The sequence below is a fragment of the Ctenopharyngodon idella genome, chromosome 16 (assembly GCF_019924925.1).
Source record: "Ctenopharyngodon idella isolate HZGC_01 chromosome 16, HZGC01, whole genome shotgun sequence".
In the NCBI taxonomy this organism is placed as follows: domain Eukaryota; kingdom Metazoa; phylum Chordata; class Actinopteri; order Cypriniformes; family Xenocyprididae; genus Ctenopharyngodon; species Ctenopharyngodon idella.
The window spans coordinates 20,660,077-20,678,721 of record NC_067235.1 but is presented as its reverse complement, the minus strand read 5'-3'; the positions used below and the strand labels follow the sequence as shown (position 1 = coordinate 20,678,721).

The 18,645-nt window shown below is 34.7% G+C and overlaps 2 protein-coding genes across 2 annotated transcripts; one reads left to right on the top strand and one right to left on the bottom strand.

Moving 5' to 3' along the window:
- Positions 1 to 521: 521 nt before the first annotated feature.
- gnl2 (guanine nucleotide binding protein-like 2 (nucleolar)) lies at positions 522 to 16,040 on the top strand. The gene is made up of 16 exons (XM_051865102.1): positions 522 to 717; positions 2,933 to 3,017; positions 3,143 to 3,237; positions 3,386 to 3,525; positions 6,432 to 6,616; positions 6,763 to 6,829; positions 6,934 to 7,092; positions 9,863 to 9,976; positions 10,678 to 10,806; positions 12,532 to 12,636; positions 12,725 to 12,883; positions 13,217 to 13,324; positions 13,613 to 14,082; positions 14,187 to 14,266; positions 15,377 to 15,456; positions 15,573 to 16,040. Exons 1-16 carry the CDS (start codon positions 654 to 656, stop codon positions 15,705 to 15,707), a joined length of 2,175 nt encoding a protein of 724 aa, XP_051721062.1. The 5' UTR covers positions 522 to 653; the 3' UTR covers positions 15,708 to 16,040.
- On the bottom strand, positions 16,041 to 18,551 carry dnali1 (dynein, axonemal, light intermediate chain 1). Its single transcript, XM_051865108.1, has 6 exons — positions 17,919 to 18,551; positions 17,660 to 17,796; positions 16,925 to 17,094; positions 16,659 to 16,837; positions 16,223 to 16,387; positions 16,041 to 16,149 (listed from the first exon to the last, which is right to left on the bottom strand). The coding sequence occupies exons 1-6, from the start codon at positions 17,997 to 17,999 to the stop codon at positions 16,108 to 16,110; spliced, it is 774 nt and encodes a 257-aa protein (XP_051721068.1). The 5' UTR covers positions 18,000 to 18,551; the 3' UTR covers positions 16,041 to 16,107.
- Between the last annotated feature and the right edge of the window lie 94 nt (positions 18,552 to 18,645).

Here is an 18,645-nt window from a genome sequence, read left to right as displayed (position 1 = left end):
TAACTATCCCGGCATGCCCTCTTCTGGGTATACAGAGTCCTGCATGAGTGTAATGCGTGCATTACCAATGGTCATTCTAAAAATTAATGCAAATAAGAGTTTTCCAAATTATTTTATTTTTTTAACAACATCAAAATTTAATTTAAATTATTAATACATTTATAAGTACAAGTTTATATAGGTTAGTTTCTAGAACTCTTTTTCTTCTTAATCATATTTCTCTGTACATTAATTTAACTATCCTGCAGGCATTTTTAAAAATAAAAATAATCCATGTAGTCTCTTAATTGACATAAGGTCATAAAACTGCATGCGCAATAACCATAAAAGATGTTAAAATGTTAAATTAGGTGGAGTTAACGTGACCTCGGGGCATGTTAACAATCCATACACCGGCATATTAGTTTGTGTACATTGACATACCTGTGGTTAAATTGTGGCTTTTTAGATATTTATAAGTAACTTAGATTTCAGTCCGAGGAGCAACTGACTTTTCCCAACTTGGTGAAAAGAAAAAAAATCTGTCGCCTGATTGATGACGTACTTCCTGGCCTGTGTAGTTTATTGTAACACGTGTAAATCTACAGTGGACTGAAATACAGCTTTATTTCTTTATTTACAGTATTGGAAGTGTACCGGAGTAATCGATCACAATGGTTAAACCAAAATTCAAGGGGAAAAGCTCCATAAATCCCTCAAACTCCAGCAGTAATCCCGGTAAGATAAAATGAACCGCTGGTCTGGATGTGAACTGCTAGCCCGCTAAACTGTTAGCCAACTCTTGTTGAGAAGTATACGAGTCGTTCTATAGCTATGTTTTCACTGTTGCATGTTGTAAAGCAACTTTCTTCTATTCGCACTGGGTTACTTGTTGATTGTGTGTAACCACGACTTCTGTCAAGCCTTTAAATGTCCCATCAGAGGCTGCTGGCACTTGTATTGTGAAGACTGTCAGTGTACCAAACGTGCCTTGTTTTTTTACATGATAATTATAACAATAAATAAAAATCGTACTACATTGCTACCACAATGTTTGAATGTTTTCCAAAAATGTTCAGGATAAGTGTCAGAAATTATCTTTTTTTATTATTTTAAAGGGATATTTGTCGCCTAGAATTGATTTTTTTTTTTTTTTTCCCCATCATTATGCATTATGCGGACATTTTTCTAACTATATGAAAACACACTGCATGTTACTCATCTATGTCAAATGCTTCAATTGAATCAGTATAAGTTGTCAGTCTGAGCAATTATGGCTGTCACTTACATAACTGGTACATGTTTAAATATCCTAAAGATTTGTTGCTGTCAGTGTCATCATTTTGCTCCAAATCCAAATTATTTTCTTGCACTGCTTATAATAAACTATTTATATAAAAAGGCAGTTTTCTGTTTGTAAAACTATTTAGCATGATCACATGACCAATCTGAAGTTAAGATAGGTACTGAATGAACACTGTAAAAAAAATATTTTATGGTGAAGTAAGAACTACAGAAAAAACTAATGTAATTTTTACATGAAAAAGTTAGTTCAGGCAAGAATTAAAAAAAAAACGAAGTAAATTCTATATTAGTACTCAATTTAAGCTAAATATCAACATATAAAATTAAGTAAAACTACTCAACTTTTCTGATACTGGTGTTCCCATCATGCACTGGGCCTTGAATAATTACTGAGGTTGATTTTTCACTGTTTTCCAGCTGTATTTACAGTTTTATCATTGCTTTTGTGGTTAGGTTTAGGAACTTGTCATTTTGTGACATTTGGAGTTAATTTTCTACTCAAAATGGCACATTCATACTCCAGAACGATCCATCGAATGTTACCGTCATTGTGTATTGTGTACCAAGTATTAAGGTCTTTGTGTTCAGGTGCCACGTTACTTCTAATATGTAGATATGGTGTTTACACAATATTTATTGTATTATTTACTTAGATGTTTCTAAGTGAAGCATACACTTTAAAAGAATGGTTTAATTCAGTGTTATATTGTTTGAGTAAAATGTATTGCAAAAGAAACTTCAACTAAGTAGAAATTACTTATTTTCTTTGTTAATTTTAATTAACTTAGTTAAGTGGAGTTATTTAATTCCATATTTGAAATTTACTTAAAAAATATGCGTGCAAAAACTTGCAAAAGAAAAATTAAGTAAATTTTACTTATTGTTTCAAAAGGTGGCAGTGAAGACATTTACAGTGTTAAAATAAATGCTTTTCTAAATAAACGCTGCTCTTTTGAACTATTCATCAAAGAATAATTGACAATATCATGGTTTCCACAAAAATATTAAGCAGCACAACTGTTTTCAACATTGATAATAAATGAAATCTTTCTTGAGTACCAAATCATCATATTATTAGAATGATTTCTGAAGGATCATGTGACACTGAAGACTGGAGTAATGATGCTGAAAATCCAGCTTTGCCATCAAAGGAATACATTACATTATAAAGTATATTAAAATAAAATAAAAAAGTTAAATAAACAGTTTTAAATTGTAAATCACTATATTATAGTTTTTACTGTTTTTTTTTTTTTTTTTTTTTAAAAAAAAAAATGCAATCTTGGTGAACATGAGACTTTTTTCAAAATCTTACGGTCCCCTAACTTTTGATCATACAACATTCATTGTTGTTTGTGATATAGGCTAATAAAATATACTGAAATATACAATTGAGGTGTACATACCAGCAGTGATATTTCACCTGTTATTAATTGAATAAAATATTTAAAAATAGAAATTGTGCAGTCCATTGACAAGGCTGTTGGTAGACTTTGGAACTGACATGAGGAGCCCTTCTGTTAATCGGGACCCCTGTGTTCCAGTTTAACAATCTATTACAGTTATGCAGCTCAAAATTACTGTAGATTGCACTATATGTCCCTGTGTATAACAGTATTTATCTTTTTTAACATTCCCAACCCTACAGACCGAGTGAAGGGAGCTGGAGGGAACAACATGAGGGACCGTGCCACCATCAGACGATTGAATATGTACAGACAGAAGCAGAGATGGTAACAGTTTGACCCATCATTTACGAAATTACATATACAAGATTCAGATTAGTAGCAAACTAATAGGAGGTTTTTGCGATAATTATGATAAAACATGCATGTTTTTCTCATTCATATGCTCACAGCAACAGTCGAGGTAAGGTGATCAAGCCCTTGCAGTACCAGAACACAGTAGCTCCTGGAACTGTGGCCCGAGTTGAGCCCAACATCAAGTGGTTCGGTAAGAGCAATACATTTTATTTTTAATGAATCCTAATCTGTGTGATTGATTATGAGGGGAATTAGCCTCAGTTGTCCTCTTTTCCAAGTACGAATAGGATCTGAATGTATGAAAATTTTATTGCTTTTCCCATATTCTCCCTATGCAGCCAATACACGTGTCATCAAGCAGTCATCCTTGCAGAAATTCCAAGAAGAGATGAACGCAGTAAAGAAAGATCCGTACCGAGTAGTGATGAAACAGAGCAAGCTACCTATGTCCTTGCTGCATGACAGAATAAAGGCACATGTGAGTATGCAGATATCTTAGTATACATCTGCTGTTTTTTAATACAAAAATCCTGCTTTTTAGTCTCAGTGTAGCCTGTTGAGAGGAGACCGGTAGGCTAATTGTTTGCATGAAACCCTTTAGAAAAGGTTTGAGATTTGCAGAGCAGAAAATCCCATAATTCATTGTGATGAGCTCAGGAAAATAAATCCATACAAGAAATGTGAATCCTAAATATATTTATAATTATAAATATAATTAAAATAATAATTGAATTAGTTTTTACGTATTTTAGAGTACCATAATAATGTGTTAGCATTAGCAACATGCTAATGTCTAACTCTGGGCTTTACATGAGGCAGTATTATTTATACACAATTATAGTATTTCTTCGAATAAGCTTTTATTTTTATATTTTCAGTTTTTAATTTTTATATTTGTATTTCTATTTAGCTTTATTTTTATTTCAGTTAATAATTTTAGTACTTCAACATAAATGTATTAATTTCAGTTTATCGCCAAGGCTACATTTAGTTTCTAATTTACATTTAAGTTCAAGTTTTTCATCTAATATTAATATTTAGCTTTATTTCAATTACTGAAACGATTGATAATAGATTTATTTAACAATAACAATGCTGACGTTAGTAGTGCTGTTTTTATGATACACAGAGTTTCTGCCTAATGTAGATAGGAGTCAAAGTATTATATTGCGTGTTGTCTTATGATTAGAAAAAATAAAGCAAAAATGTTCCTGACCGTAAGCTCCAAGGGTAAAATTGCCCATTCAAAAAGTTAATTTCTGACTTGAATGACCAGTTGTCCATTTCTGGCAAATTCTCATAAACAATTGGCTTTTGCTCATGTGTGTTTATGTTTTTCGGGACACTTCTTGGCTAAACGTCTCGTAACTTGTAGACCACATGAGGTAACTACAGCAAAAACACAACAGGACCAATTGTTGTGTCATGTCAACGATACAGTGATTTTGTTACTCTGACAGCGGTGCAGTGAGGGCACGGCCTGACCTGCGATAGAACTTACTTTTTGGCACCTAAGGGTCTGCCATTTGCCAGTAGTAAAGAACAGAGCAAAAAATATGTGCTCAGAATAAAATGTAATGTTTTCCTCAGTTCTTCACGTTCCTTCTGCAACTGTTGTTGATTCGCTTCAGGATCTAAACTGTTCCATGTGTGAGCAAAGTCCTTTTAGGACTTTGTGTAATGAACATCTCACTCTACTTTTGTTCTGCATCTCAGAACTGTGACACTCACTATGTTTTTGTTCTTGTATTCAACCTTGGTTGCAGGGAACTGGCAATACTGCATCACAATTATTGATTTTCATTCTCTTTTTGATTTGTGGTGTTTGAGCAGCTCCTCCAGTGTGTGCTGTAATGCCCATTGTTTGCACACATTTTTGCTCTTACTCAGAAATATTTTGAACATGTTGTGATGTGGTGGTTAGCCTCAAATCAGGTTGTTTTTTATCATCCACGTCAATTGTTCCGAAGAAATGTAATCTTACCAGAAGTACAATTTCTTACGAGAAATGTTACTGGCTTTGACAAGATCTGTAAATTGCTTGTCGTTTTATTCCATCCTCTGTTGCAACAGTGGTATGGCTTCCCTTTTTTTGTTTTGTTTTTAGGTCATTACAGATTGCAATTTGGCCTGGTGCAGTTAAACGTGTAAGATATTTCGTTCATTATTCTTAGGATTTTGTTTGATTTTTGTCTTGATATAGGCATACTTGTCTTTATAAACACTATAAAATTAGCTGCCTTTTTGTTAAAATGTTAGTTATATTCTAGCTACACTACTGATCATAAGTTTGGGGTCGGTAAGATTTGAAAATGTTTTTGAAAGAAGTCTCTTATGCTCACCATGGATTCAGTTAGACGATCAAAAATACAGTAAAAAACAGTAATTCTGAAATATGATTACAGTTGAATTTTCAGCATCATTACTCAGTGTCCCATGATCCTTCGGAAATTATTCTAATATTCTGATTTGTGCTCAAGAAACATTTCAACAATGTTGAAAACTGTGCTGGTTAATTTTTTTTTTTATCTAAACCGTGATACATTTGTGTTTTTCAGGATGCTTTGATGAATAGAAAGTTCAAAAGAACAGCATTCATTTAAATTATTATTTTTTTTTTGTAACAGTGTCACTGTCACTTTTGATCAATTTAATGCATCCTTGCTTGAATAAAAGTATTAGTTTTTTTTTTTTTTTTTTAAATCGTACCGCACCAAACTTAAGTAGTGTATATCAAATTTGAAATATGTAAAGCTGGTGTTTACAAATCTGATTTAAACTACATCTGCATTTAGTTTGAAAAAGGTAACAATCTGATCTTTTTTTTTTTTTTTTGGAGTGTGTCTAAACGGTCAGATCGGATTTAAAGTTTTCTTTGTTTGGGATGTTACAGAGTGTGCAATGCTTTCTGGTTCTCTGGTCAAATATACAAATTTAACCTGGTTTAGTGTATTATGTCTTTTAGCATTGTGTTGAGGCTTAACTCTTTACTATAGTAGATACAGTGTAGACTACACTGTTTAAACAAACAGATTTCATCACTCCATCAAACAGAAAGTCAGTCCTAAAGATCAGATTGAGAAAAACAAATAGATTTGTGAAATGTTAACAGTCTCATATTAATACATGCTTTATAGAAGCAATCATGTTGCTTTGTGTGGCATAACATTTTATGACACACTCTTTTAAGCCATAAAATGTGTTGAGTAAACTCTTCTCTCCCATAAATCATTGGGGCTTCTTTCCTCTTGGGAATGGGACAAAAGTAACTGAAAGATCAGATACTTCATCCAAGAAATTCCAAAAGTTATGAAGATCTTGGTAGGAGGTTATAATAGTTCTCATGAATTTGTTTGTCAATTGATCTTCTGCTGGTTCTTCTAGAACTCCAAGGTGCACATTCTGGACACGGAGACATTCGAAACAACGTTTGGACCAAAGGCACAAAGAAAGAGGCCCAACTTGACTGTGGGAGAGCTGAAGGACTTTGCTGAACAGGCAGAGGTCTCGGCTCAGAGCTACAGTGCTGAGAAAGACCGTGATTTGGTGTCTGAGGACAGCGGAGTCAAGTGAGTCTAGTGACTTGTAAAGATCCTATAGTTCAGTACATCCCTACTGCAGGAACTATGCCCTGTTTGTCTAGCAGATATGGTTTATATATCCTGACATAACTGGATAACTGACTTAAAGCCATTTCATTTCCCCATCACTGCAGGGATGAGGCTAGGGAGGAAATCTTCAAGAAGGGTCAGTCAAAGAGGATCTGGGGTGAGCTGTATAAGGTAGCTATGACCATCTCCCAACAACTTGCTCATTGAAAGTTTTGATGAAAACCACAGTACTCACAAATGATGCCACATCCTAAAATGAAGCATGTTTTGCACAGGTGATCGACTCTTCGGACGTCATTATCCAGGTGCTGGATGCTCGGGACCCTATAGGCACTCGTTCCCAGAGCATTGAGTCCTACCTAAAGAAAGAGAAACCTTGGAAGCATCTCATCTTTGTGCTCAATAAGTGTGACCTCATTCCCACATGGGTTACGGTAAGAAGTTAATATCTATCAATACTAGTTAATTATCTATACTAGTTCCAAAACCTGTTGAGCTGCCTATGAAGGCTGGAATGATGTTCCAGATGCTTTTTAAAATGACTTCTCTTGGGAAAACTCAATGTAGAATGCAAGCATAGTGCACTTCAGTAAGCTAAGTGAAAAACGCCCATCCAAAATGGCAGACACAGTGCCAGAAATCTCAATTATAAATCTACTTATTCAATCATTAGTGAAAAATATCATTAAAAAAAGTTTTACTCAGCATTTGTGTGTGCTGTGTATTAGAGCATTGTGTTGTTAGTTTAGCTTAACATTCCAACACACCATTTATGTAGGTGAAAGAAAATGTCAGAAATCTTGATGATAAATCTACTTATTCATTCAGTAACGAAAAGCAGTATTTTGGAATGAAGATACTGTTAGTTCAATTTAAAAAAAAAACAAAAAAAAAACACTATTTACCCAACATTTTGTGTGTGCTATGTATTTGTATTAGCGTATTTATTAGCTTAGCATTAACACTAGCCTCTTTTGAAATTCATTTGAGTTGGTGATAGAAATGTCAGAAGTCTTAATGATAAATATACTTGTTCATTAAAGGTGCAATATGTAAGAATTTTGCAGTAAAATATCCAAAAACCACTAGGCCAGTGTTATATTTTGTTCACTTGAGTATTTACAATATCCCAAATGTTTCCAACTATTTGTAAATTGTAAGAAAATTGCAATTTTAACCAAGGCTCCGGGACGTGTGAGGAGTCGCCTGTCAATTGCGTCATACCCGCGTAACCCTCAGTTTCCGGTTTTATTTTGTAGAAACCATGGAAACACCAAAGACACTTTAATATATTACATGTTTTAATAGACAAGGAACAACTGTTTTGATATATTTATAGACAGAAAACTAATTATTGTTATATAGCTCAACACGTTTAGTCTTATTAGTCTAATTTTCTTGATTTACCATGTGCTTTACCATGCCTCAGAGAAAAACACTATTTTGTGAAGTAGCTAACATAGCATAATCAAATGCAGCTTTATTTCCTGCTCTGCTTCATACTGCAGTAACGTTAATAATCGCGTCCATGAACATGATTTCTTCCCGAGTCCTATCCCGATTATTTTCCACCGGCTGTGAAGTGAAGACCACATGTCCCAAGATTTCGCGCTCAAACTTGGCGTCATCAAGCTACGCCTTTGTTTTGAATAGGCCTCTAGCGGACAGAAAATATTACATATTGCACCTTTAAGTAGCAAAATGTATTGATAAAATAGTTAAATCTAATAAAATACACTTTTATCCTATATTTATGTGTGTTATGTATTTGTATGCCTATTAGAGTATCATGTTGTTAGTTTAGCAAGTACTTAGCAAGTTCCTTCCTGTGTAGAGCTATCCAAAATGGTCACTTTTGTTGTTCCAGGACAATTAGGATGTATGGAACCACCTACGTAGGCAGTAGATGGACAGCAAGGCAGCTCACTAGGTTTTTGGAACAGGGCCACTGTCTGCAATGTGTCTTGTTGTACATTCAGTTATCCCATCTCTGGAGTTTGTTTCACTGACAGACAGGCATGTTTATCTTGGCTTGCCCAACTTTTGTAAGATTTAACCAGTTAAAGGCTCCTTCTCTGACAGATATTTTGACATCTTTCACATCTATAATTCTTGTTGTTTGTAAATTGTGTTATTGCCGATTCTGAAATGGAGCAACAAGGAACGAGGGAGCTCTACCAGTTGTTTATAAGCTGCAAACCTTTGCATTCAAGCCAAAGAAGCATTTGCCTACCTCCTTCAGATTTATGACTGAGGTCTTTTATAAATCTAACAGGAAAATGATTGGGAAACCCATTATTTTTGTTGTTGAGAGGGAATCACTTATCATTCTGCAGTGATTCTTGTTGGGCAGCTTGTGCCTTTGTGCTTTTTTTGTGTGGGTTTTTTTTTTTTTTTTTTTTTTTTTAAATCTGTTCTCTCTTATCAAAAACCATTTCATATATCACTTCTAGTGTCTAGACCTTGGAAGACATTTACAAAGTCCACATTTGACCAGATTTGATCCTCCTTGATTCCATGGATTTCATCCTACATCAGAAGTAAAGAACAAAACGGGATTTATAAAGGCAGACACTGACATGAAAATCCTCTTATGTATATGCCAACTGAAGAGCATGTATATGTTTTTTTTTTTTTTTTTTTTTTGTGCTCATATACCAGCAATTAAAATAATCCAAAATGTAATGTGAAAGAAAAATAGGCAATCACAATATGCATTCAAATTATTATTATTAGTGAAAATGTGCAACATTTTAACTGCTTTGTGTTAATTACTTGAAATGAATTCATTAATTATATTAATTATATTATATAATATTAATTAATTATATTGACTCTTATGAAAAGATTTTTAATGAGGACCAGATTTAGAATTATCAAAGATAAACATTAAAAACCTTCTATATTTTTTTTACTTAAGTTTTTATTTTGTTGTTCTATATTTTTAATAATTTATTTATTTACTTTTTATATCTTTCCCTTTTTTCTTTCCATGAATATAGCCAGGGTAGCTGGCAACAAACAATTATAACTATATTAATAAACATTTTACACACTGACATGAATATGCTCTTGAATTAGATAACCTGCATTTTGGAACATTTTTTGTTCATATGGACATTTTATTAATCATCGTATAAACTTTTGTACATTCACTTAGGATCATTCTACGGATTCTTGCTTATACATTTGTGTATTTTGTAGAAACGCTGGGTTGCAGTTCTCTCTCAGGAATACCCCACTTTGGCCTTTCACGCCAGCCTTACCAACTCCTTCGGCAAGGGCTCCCTAATCCAGCTCCTGCGGCAGTTCGGCAAGGTGAGACCTTAAACATTTACAACATATTTTTATGTGCATTCACATCATCATGCTTTGGAAACCAGGGGCAGCAGGTGTTAAACACAGCAGTTTTGCTCCACAACGTTTATCTACTCAAGCCACAATTTTAGGACAAGATCAACCTGTTTTTCTGGTCTGTAATGGCAACAGATGTTGAAAGCAGATGCACCCCACCCTCCCATACTATTGGGCTCCTCTCCTGTCTTCACATCTGCCTCTGAGTTATTTTTGGGAGCACAGCCGTAAACAAAAACTTGGAAATACTAAAAAGGATAGTGGGCTTACGTAACATAAATTTTGTTGAGAGTTATTTGACAAGACACTCTTTTAGGAGTTAGAAAACAGCGGTACAAAAATATCTTGGTTACCATGCGTGCAATATAAATCTGCAGGTGTAATGACATTTAAGAGGCCTGTGTTGGTTGTGTACCAACCAAGTCTTAACTTCTTGGCTGTTGGCCCCCTTTTAAAAGTGGATAGTGAAATGTAAGAGGCGATGTGTGCAAATTATTGGGGGAAGAGTTGATCCAAGGTTGTCTTGTTTTCCTGACCTTGATACCATGAAACCGACATTATATCAAAGGACTTGACAATATATTTGTGTATTTCTTCTATTTAGTTGCTATTTTTCATAAAGACTTTTGCCTAGTATTAACATGTCCATATTTATTTTTGCTCAGCTCCACTCAGACAAAAAGCAGATCAGTGTTGGCTTCATTGGTTACCCCAATGTTGGAAAGAGCTCTGTTATCAATACCCTGCGCTCCAAAAAAGTCTGTAACGTGGCACCCCTTGCTGGTGAGACTAAGGTAAGACCTCTGAAGCTTTTTCTTTTTTCTTTTTTTTTTTTTCTTCTTCCATATCCATATGGATTTCTTTATTTTCCTACCTGAAAAGTTTGGCCCACCTGCATTGTATAAATCTGAGGAAATACATGTGTGTTTTCAAATACATTTAAGATACTTTGTTCTTTAACACGTGAGCAGAGGATGATCCAATGTTTTCAGTGTCTGGGAGCGGGTTTCGACCGAGTTTCGGTCTACTATAACATGCATTTGAAAATGCAGTGCACCAACCATCTTGTTAAATTTGTAATGATATTCGTTTATAAGTTAAAGGGATAGTTCATCCAAAAATGAAGATTCTGTCATAATTTACACACCCTCAAGTTGTTCCAAACCTGTATGAATTTCTTTCTTCTGCTGAACACAAAAGAAGCTACTTTTGAAGAATATGGGTAACCAAACAGTTGATGGGCTCCAAAAAAAAAATATTATGGAAGTCAATGGGGTCTATCAACTGGTTACTGATATTCTTCAGAATATCTTCTTTTGTGTTTAGCAGATGAAAGAAGGGTTTAATGTTTAAAAGCATAGAAATTATGACAGCCATAAATATTAGTATTGTCACTTTACTTGTTCTGTAAAATAAAATTATTATTGTTAATAATAATAATAATTTACAGTAGTAAATTAAAATAGTATTTTTGCAATATTAATATTCTAATGTAATTCCAAACCTGTATAACAAAAGGAGAAGATTAGCACAATGTTCAAGCTGCTATTTTCCATGCAATGAATATGAATGATGAGGGAAGGCTGTCAACCAGCCAATAACCCATTTAGCACTTAAAGTGCATTTCAAGTCACCTTCTATTTAATCATTTTTGGTGATCTGTTCCTATAACATCCACTTGTAGTTGTTATGTTCTGATCGTGAACATCAGACGATTAAGCGACTCTTCTTGTAAAATTTATTTTGTAGTCCACTAGCGAGTGTAATACTACCTGCCAGCTCCTGACATGTGTTAACATTTTGGATGGCTTAAGTTTCCAGCAGTTTGGTTTTGGCTGCTACTTTTGTGTATTCTTGTTTTTGTGTGAAATTACTTTTTTATGTTGTCAAATTTTTCCTCTCATTTTACAAACATGGAACTGAGAAATGGTTTTCAGAGAGCGAGTGAAAGTTCAAGGCAAAGGAAAAACAGATTACTGACAAAGGCCAGATTGAAATCAAATTCTAAACAAATCTGGACTTCCACGTTCTTCTGTTTATATTTTAAATGATAAATTATATAATTTAAATTTTCCCTTGTGTGCCCTGATTTGGGTGATTCTTCAATTATTAGACGTTTTCTTTCCACTATTTTCTTTTCTTTTAAAAACAGTGTTTCTAGTTCGATTATGAAATAAATAGATATATTTGATTGATTATAATACTTTTTATTGTGCCTCTTTAACTAGTTTTTCCTAATGTTGAAATGTTAAATTTGCCTGAATCACTGTTTAGGCCTTTGGCCAGGCAGCAACATTCAAAAACAATCTGTTCAGTTTCATTTTTATAAACTCAAAAGTTAATTGACTGCTTGCTAACTTGTCACAAGTTATTATAAATCGCATTTGTTTAAGTGCAGTTCATTATATTGAAATGTTTTAGGTCTTGTGGTTTCTTAAATGGAGAAAATGGATGAGTCTATGGACTGGTTCAAGCTCAACTTTTATGCCACAACCAACTGTTTTGTTTCTGTCTGACAGGTCTGGCAGTATATCACACTAATGAGACGCATTTTCCTCATTGACTGTCCTGGCGTCGTCTACCCCTCCGACGACAGCGAGACTGACATTGTGCTGAAGGGAGTGGTACGATGGCCTTGACTCTCAAAGTCAACCATTCAGATTTTGCAATCGCTGCGGCTTCATCCACTTATTTTATATCTGTTGTTTTTAGGTCCAAGTGGAGAAGATCCGAACTCCAGAGGATCACATCGGAGCGGTGCTGGAGAGGGCCAAAGCAGAGTACATCCAGAAGACATACCGCATTCCGTCCTGGAGCTCCGCCGAGGATTTCCTGGAAAAGCTAGCCTTTCGCACCGGAAAACTGCTTAAGGTCTGGCCTGATTGTGGAGTATCTGATAAAATGAACTGTCAGCTCGGTCCTCGCGGCACATTTGTTTATTCGTTCCTCTAGAGTGTCCGATTGAGATGTGACAGTTTGCTTACTTTAAGCCGGTGGAAAACATTTAATTTAAAGTTCGAATAGCCAAATTTTTAATACTCTCATGCCAAAACCACTAAGATTTAATTCAAAATCAGAGTTTTATAAAAAGGGTTTTGACCTACAGGTTGGTTACACTGGTTAGTTCACATCTTTATCTTTGTCCAAATACTGTATGTGTCTGTGCTGTAACAACTGGTATTTTGTGGTGTTCTTGTAAAACAGGGTGGAGAGCCAGATCTGTCTACTGTGTCTAAAATGGTTTTGAATGATTGGCAGAGGGGACGCATCCCCTTTTTCGTGAAGCCCCCTGGGGGTGAGATGGATGAAGAGGTAAATGGACAAGTTCAGATTCTTTTAGTAAAACAATAGCTCAGGCTCTATTCAAAAATGGGTTCCAAGACAATTTTTTGCTAAAATTAGAGCTTTGTGTTCTAAAAGACCTCAGAAGACATTGTTTATATGTAACTTCCTTAATGCATATTAAATTACTTGGTACAAATCCTATAAGTCACTGTGGCCAACAAAATTACTTGAATTTTGCCTGTCTTTATACTGGCAGATCCTAATGCACTTTTAAACATTTATAGTCTTAAACTGACACTTGATCTTTCCACTCAGAACAAAGCACAACCGATGCTGGAAATGCCTGAGATGGAAACCGAGAAGGAAGAGTTGGAAAACAGACTTGAAGCTCAGGATGTGGAGGGGGCCTCATCTAGCCAGCAGGATGATCAAAAGCTGCTGAGACAGAAACAAGAGGAGATGCAGAAAATCTTCAGTAACGTCAAGCAGAACTTTGGCAAAATTAACGTCGCTCCGGAGTTCAGCGAGGAGGATCTTGTGCCTGTCGAGATGCCTGACATACTGGATCCCTCTGAGTCAGAAGATGAGCAAGATGAGGAAAATGAGGAGGATGAGGAAAAAGAGCAAAATGGAGAACTACAGGAAGAAGAATCATCCGTTTCCGACCCCCTGACCACAGCAGAGAAAAAGAACACACGTGAAGTGAATAAAGAGATGGATGAGAAGATTGCCAAATTGAAAGAGTTTCTTGATCGTGCCAAGTCAAAGCACTTCTCCGCCATACGGTTTGTTTACACTCGTATTAATAAGGTTATGAAAGGGTTCTGTGATTTTGTGTTCAGGGTTTAGCTCTTATCTATTGATATTGTAATGTTTTGTATTTTTACAGCATTCCTAAAGGCCTTTCTGAAAAGGTGTTTACTGAAACCATAGCAAAGCAGAATGCTGCAAAGAATCTGCAACGGAAAGGTATACCCAACTAACCCAAGTTGATCCCAAAGGTTTATGTATTAAAAGATACATAGAACTGCATATTTAATGTACACCAAATCACTATTATTTTTTACATTTTTTTTTTTTTTTTTTTATATATATAAATTTATATTTTTATTGCATTTTTGAAGTAAGATTTTTTTTATTAAGAATTCTCTTATGCTCACCAAGACTGCCTTTATTTAATCAAATATACAGTAGAAACAGCAATATTGTGAAATAGTATTACAATGTAATTCAATTCAATTCATATTTATTTGTAAAGTACTTTTCACAATACATATTGTTTCAAAGCAGCTTTATAGAAAATGCATGTCAACATTACAATTTAGAGTAATCTGTTATCAGATTACTCTAAATTAAATTAAATTATGTAATTTCAGAAATGTACATATACAGATCATGCAGTTAGCTAACAATGTGTTAATTTAAGTAATGTATTAATTTAAGGCAGAAACAATGAGCTCATTGAAGTAATGAATACATGTTAATGAATACATGATTAGGAAATATAGCAAATTAGCAGAAAAATAACTATTTTCTATTTTAATATATTTTAAAATGTAATTTATTTATTTGACGGCAATCATCATTCCAGTCTTCGTGTCACATGATCCTTCAGAAATCATTCTAATATTCTGATTTGCTGCTTTAAAAATTTCTTATTAATATCGACATTGAAAACACTTGAATATTTTTGTGGAAAACGTGATACATTTTTAAGGATTCTTTGGTGAATAGAAAGTTCGAAATAACATTTATTTAAAATAGAAATCTTTTTAACATTATAAATGTCAATTACTGTCAATTTTGGCAATTTAGTACGTTATTGTAAAAGTAAAAGTAATTTAAATTTCTTTCAAAACAAATGATTACTGACCCTAAACAGTATTTAAATATTCAAATATTGACATAGACAGCAGTATAAACAATATTTAAAAATCTTCATAATGCAAGGTATTGCAAACCCAGTTGAATATACTAAATATTTTCACAGAATATTTTCAGAGATGTTTCAGTGATTAGGGGATGTCTGGTGCTTTAAAAAAGTTAGTAAAAGACACTCGTCCTCTTTTTGTTTTCTAGCTGTGACAGTGGGCAAAAAGAGGAAAGCTGCAGAAGATGATGAGGAGCTTGCACAGCCTACCAAACTCACATCTAAAGAGGTATGCACTGTTCTCCAAGCTCCACTGCTGCTGTCAGTCTTCTTGATTCCTCGATTCCAAAATAAATGAGACCAAACTAATCTCTCTCTCTCTGTTGAACTACTTCACCCAAACAGAAAAGAAGACTGGAGCGTGCCCAAAGAGTGAAGAAAGTGGGGGTCCGCTATTATGAGACGCACAATGTCAAGAACAAGAATAAGAACCGAAAAATGCCCTTGGATGGCAAGAAAGCCAAACGAGCTAAGCGATAAGACCTGCTCAAATACCCATTCAAATCAATCCGTTTCCATCGTCATGTCGGTGGCTAAGTTGGAACATCTGGAGTGGAATCAGTGATTAGTGTAAAGGTGAAGGTTTGGTTGATCTGTGATGCAATCGTTCCAATGCACTTTATTCATACTGTGGCACCAGCCATCCTCATGAACATTATGACTACAGTTCATTTCAGCACTGTGCATTTTCGAAATTTTAACTTAAGACAGTGTCCTGATTCAGAAGTGTTGAAATGTGGATCATGTACCCGTGTGTCTATGTCTGTTCTTTTTCTTTTGATTTGAGAAAAAAGAATAAATACTCAGAACAGATGCTTTTGTAAATGTTTTATTCATTGAAACTGAATAGATAGTGAGTGTATTATTATTCGAATAATATCTAGGCTTTATTCTTCAAGGTAATTATGCCTTCCAGTTGTGCCTAAAAATAAGTGGAATCATTAGAGTCTGAAAAATAATGTCATAAATCCTGATTATGATGATCTCTGCTTTACCTTGAGTTGCTGGTTGGTTCGTTTGAGGAACTGGACCTCTTCAGCATGCTTCTTTTCCTCAATTTCCCGCCGTTCTGCTTCCTGTCTCTCAATGGCCTCACATTTAGCCTTCTGCTCGTTCAACAGCCTCTCCAAATCTCGCTTCTCGCTCTCCAACTCTGAAATCTACCAAGAGTTTTTATCTCACCAAGTAGAAAATGGTCATTTTCAGGTCTTGCTTTAAAGATAATTACTTTTTTTTTTCTTCTGTAGAACACAAAAGATGTTTTGAATAATGTCTGCTTTTTTTCCTACAAAAGTCAATAAATGCTGTTTTAGATGCCATTGACTTTCATTATATGGACAAAAAAAGAAAGAAAAAAACATTTGAAATATCTTTTGTGTTCCACAGAAGAAAGTAAGTTTTGGATTTTGGTCGAACTATCCCTATAAGGACCTTGTTCTCCATGTCAGACTTTCCCTGCTCCCCCTGAAGTGCTTTCCTCATGCCAAAGGCCACGCTGCTCTCGTACAGTGTCTGATAGGCAGCGATGGTCATGCGGATCTCATCTCTCACTTGCAGCAGCAGGAGGCCTCGCTCGGCACAGTTAATAGTGACCTGTCTGATTAACTCATCTAAGAGATTTGAAAGAAGGAATGTCATGTAAATCAATGTCAAGAGCTATTAATATGACACTTCACTTAGAATGTGTGTATTTTTACCAAAGCATTGAGAGTAGAGCTCCCTGCGGACTGGGCAGATGCCTGTCTCTCTGGCCTGCCTCTCCTGAAGGCTTTTGTCCAGCTGTTCTTGCAAATGAATAACATCCATTCGTGTACATGGAGCGCTGGACACTGGCTGCACCCATAACTGGTTGTCCTCCATCCATTCCCTGCGACAGAGCCATTTGTATGATTTATACAGATCCATTCAAAAGTTTGGGGTCAGTAAGATTTTTTTTAAATGTTTTTCAAAGAAGTCTCTCAGGCTTACCAAGGCTGCACATGAAATATTACAATTTAAAATAACCGTTTTCTATTTTAATATATTTTAAAATGTAATTTATTCCTGTGATGGTAAAGCTGAATTTTCAGCATCATTACTCCAGTCTTCAGTGTCACATGATCCTTCAGAAATCATTCTAATACGCTGATTTGCTGCTCAAGAAACATTTATTATTATTATCAATGTTGAAAACAGTTGCACTGCTTCGAGGAAACCATGATGCATTTTTTTCAGGATTCTTTGATGAATAGAAAGTTCAAAAGAACAGCATTTATTTGAAATAGAAATCTTTTGTAACATTATAAATATAAACGAATTTTACTGAGCCCAAAATGTTAAACTTTATTGTGTGATGTGATTAAACACATATGCAGCTAAAATACCATGCTATGGTAGTTTCAGCACCCGGTTGAAGACAACTTTTACTAATCATTGTAAGAGGTTTATTTTACTTTGGTGGTAGAATGGCATTTAGGATATCTTCGGTTTGCTGCTTGCTGTCATCCGCTGAGGGACTCTTGGGTTTGGGTGGAGGTGGGACTGGGCCGGAGTCAACCATCTGTTGGGGACTCACTTTCAAAGGGCGACTCTGTGTGAAATGTAAAGGAAGAGATGAATGTCAAGTGTTAAGGCTTTATTACAACAACAAGGAATTCTTTACAGTGTTTGCAGGTTTGTTTTTATTCGTATACATACAATAACTGTGCTTACCTTTGTAGACTTCCTCTCTGTATTTTTGCTTACTAACACCGGATAATCATACTTCAACAAGGAGTCAGACGGAGGAATCATGCTTAGAATGTAAAAGTGCTAAGAAAATATACAGAAATGTTTCAAATTCTTCGTTATGGTATAAAGCTCGGGAAGACTTCAAGTTCCCTCGGTAGCGCTGTAGAAGTTTCGTTTTGTTGCTATAACAACCGCGCGTGTCCCATTAGGTTCAGTCCATAGGAGTGAACCAGTCAAAATAATCGGTTGAAAATAAATTCTTTACGAACTATACTTATAAAAAATTACCGATTAAATATTTACGACTTTTAAACCTTTTAAAATAAATTATACAAATATGTGGCATTTTATTTTTATATATTTTTTTTCTGTTCTAATCAGAAAAGACGGATTTCGCCACTGGGTGGCACTACATGTTAAAGAAAAAAGGCTATTGGCGCATGTAATATTCAATATGATTTTGATAGGTAAGTGAATCGGCATCCTTTTACTCGTTGTATACTTGTTTTTTATTTATTTTGTTTTTATTACGCTCTGACACTTTTTATTAATTTATTTTAATTTTTCTCATTTTTATTTTACTATTTGCATAATTTAACCAGTTAAAATTTGTAACATGTTGTTTATTGTATATTATTAACATTTCTCTTATTTCATTTCTCTATAATCTCAATCTCCTAATTTTAAAAAACGGTACATTGAATCCTTG

What these genes read in the sequence shown, in the direction of transcription:
- gnl2 (XM_051865102.1), top strand. Translation starts at nt 654, where the DNA reads ATGGTTAAACCAAAATTCAAGGGGAAAAGCTCCATAAATCCCTCAAAC. An exon ending in TCTGAGGACAGCGGAGTCAA is followed by an intron (nt 6,617 to 6,762) that starts GTGAGTCTAGTG and finishes CCATCACTGCAG; the next exon opens with GGATGAGGCTAGGGAGGAAA. An exon ending in AAAGAATCTGCAACGGAAAG is followed by an intron (nt 14,267 to 15,376) that starts GTATACCCAACT and finishes TTTGTTTTCTAG; the next exon opens with CTGTGACAGTGGGCAAAAAG.
- dnali1 (XM_051865108.1), bottom strand. Translation starts at nt 17,999, where the DNA reads ATGATTCCTCCGTCTGACTCCTTGTTGAAGTATGATTATCCGGTGTTA. An exon ending in CAGAGAGGAAGTCTACAAAG is followed by an intron (nt 17,797 to 17,918) that starts GTAAGCACAGTT and finishes CATTTCACACAG; the next exon opens with AGTCGCCCTTTGAAAGTGAG. An exon ending in AGTCTGACATGGAGAACAAG is followed by an intron (nt 16,388 to 16,658) that starts GTCCTTATAGGG and finishes AACTCTTGGTAG; the next exon opens with ATTTCAGAGTTGGAGAGCGA.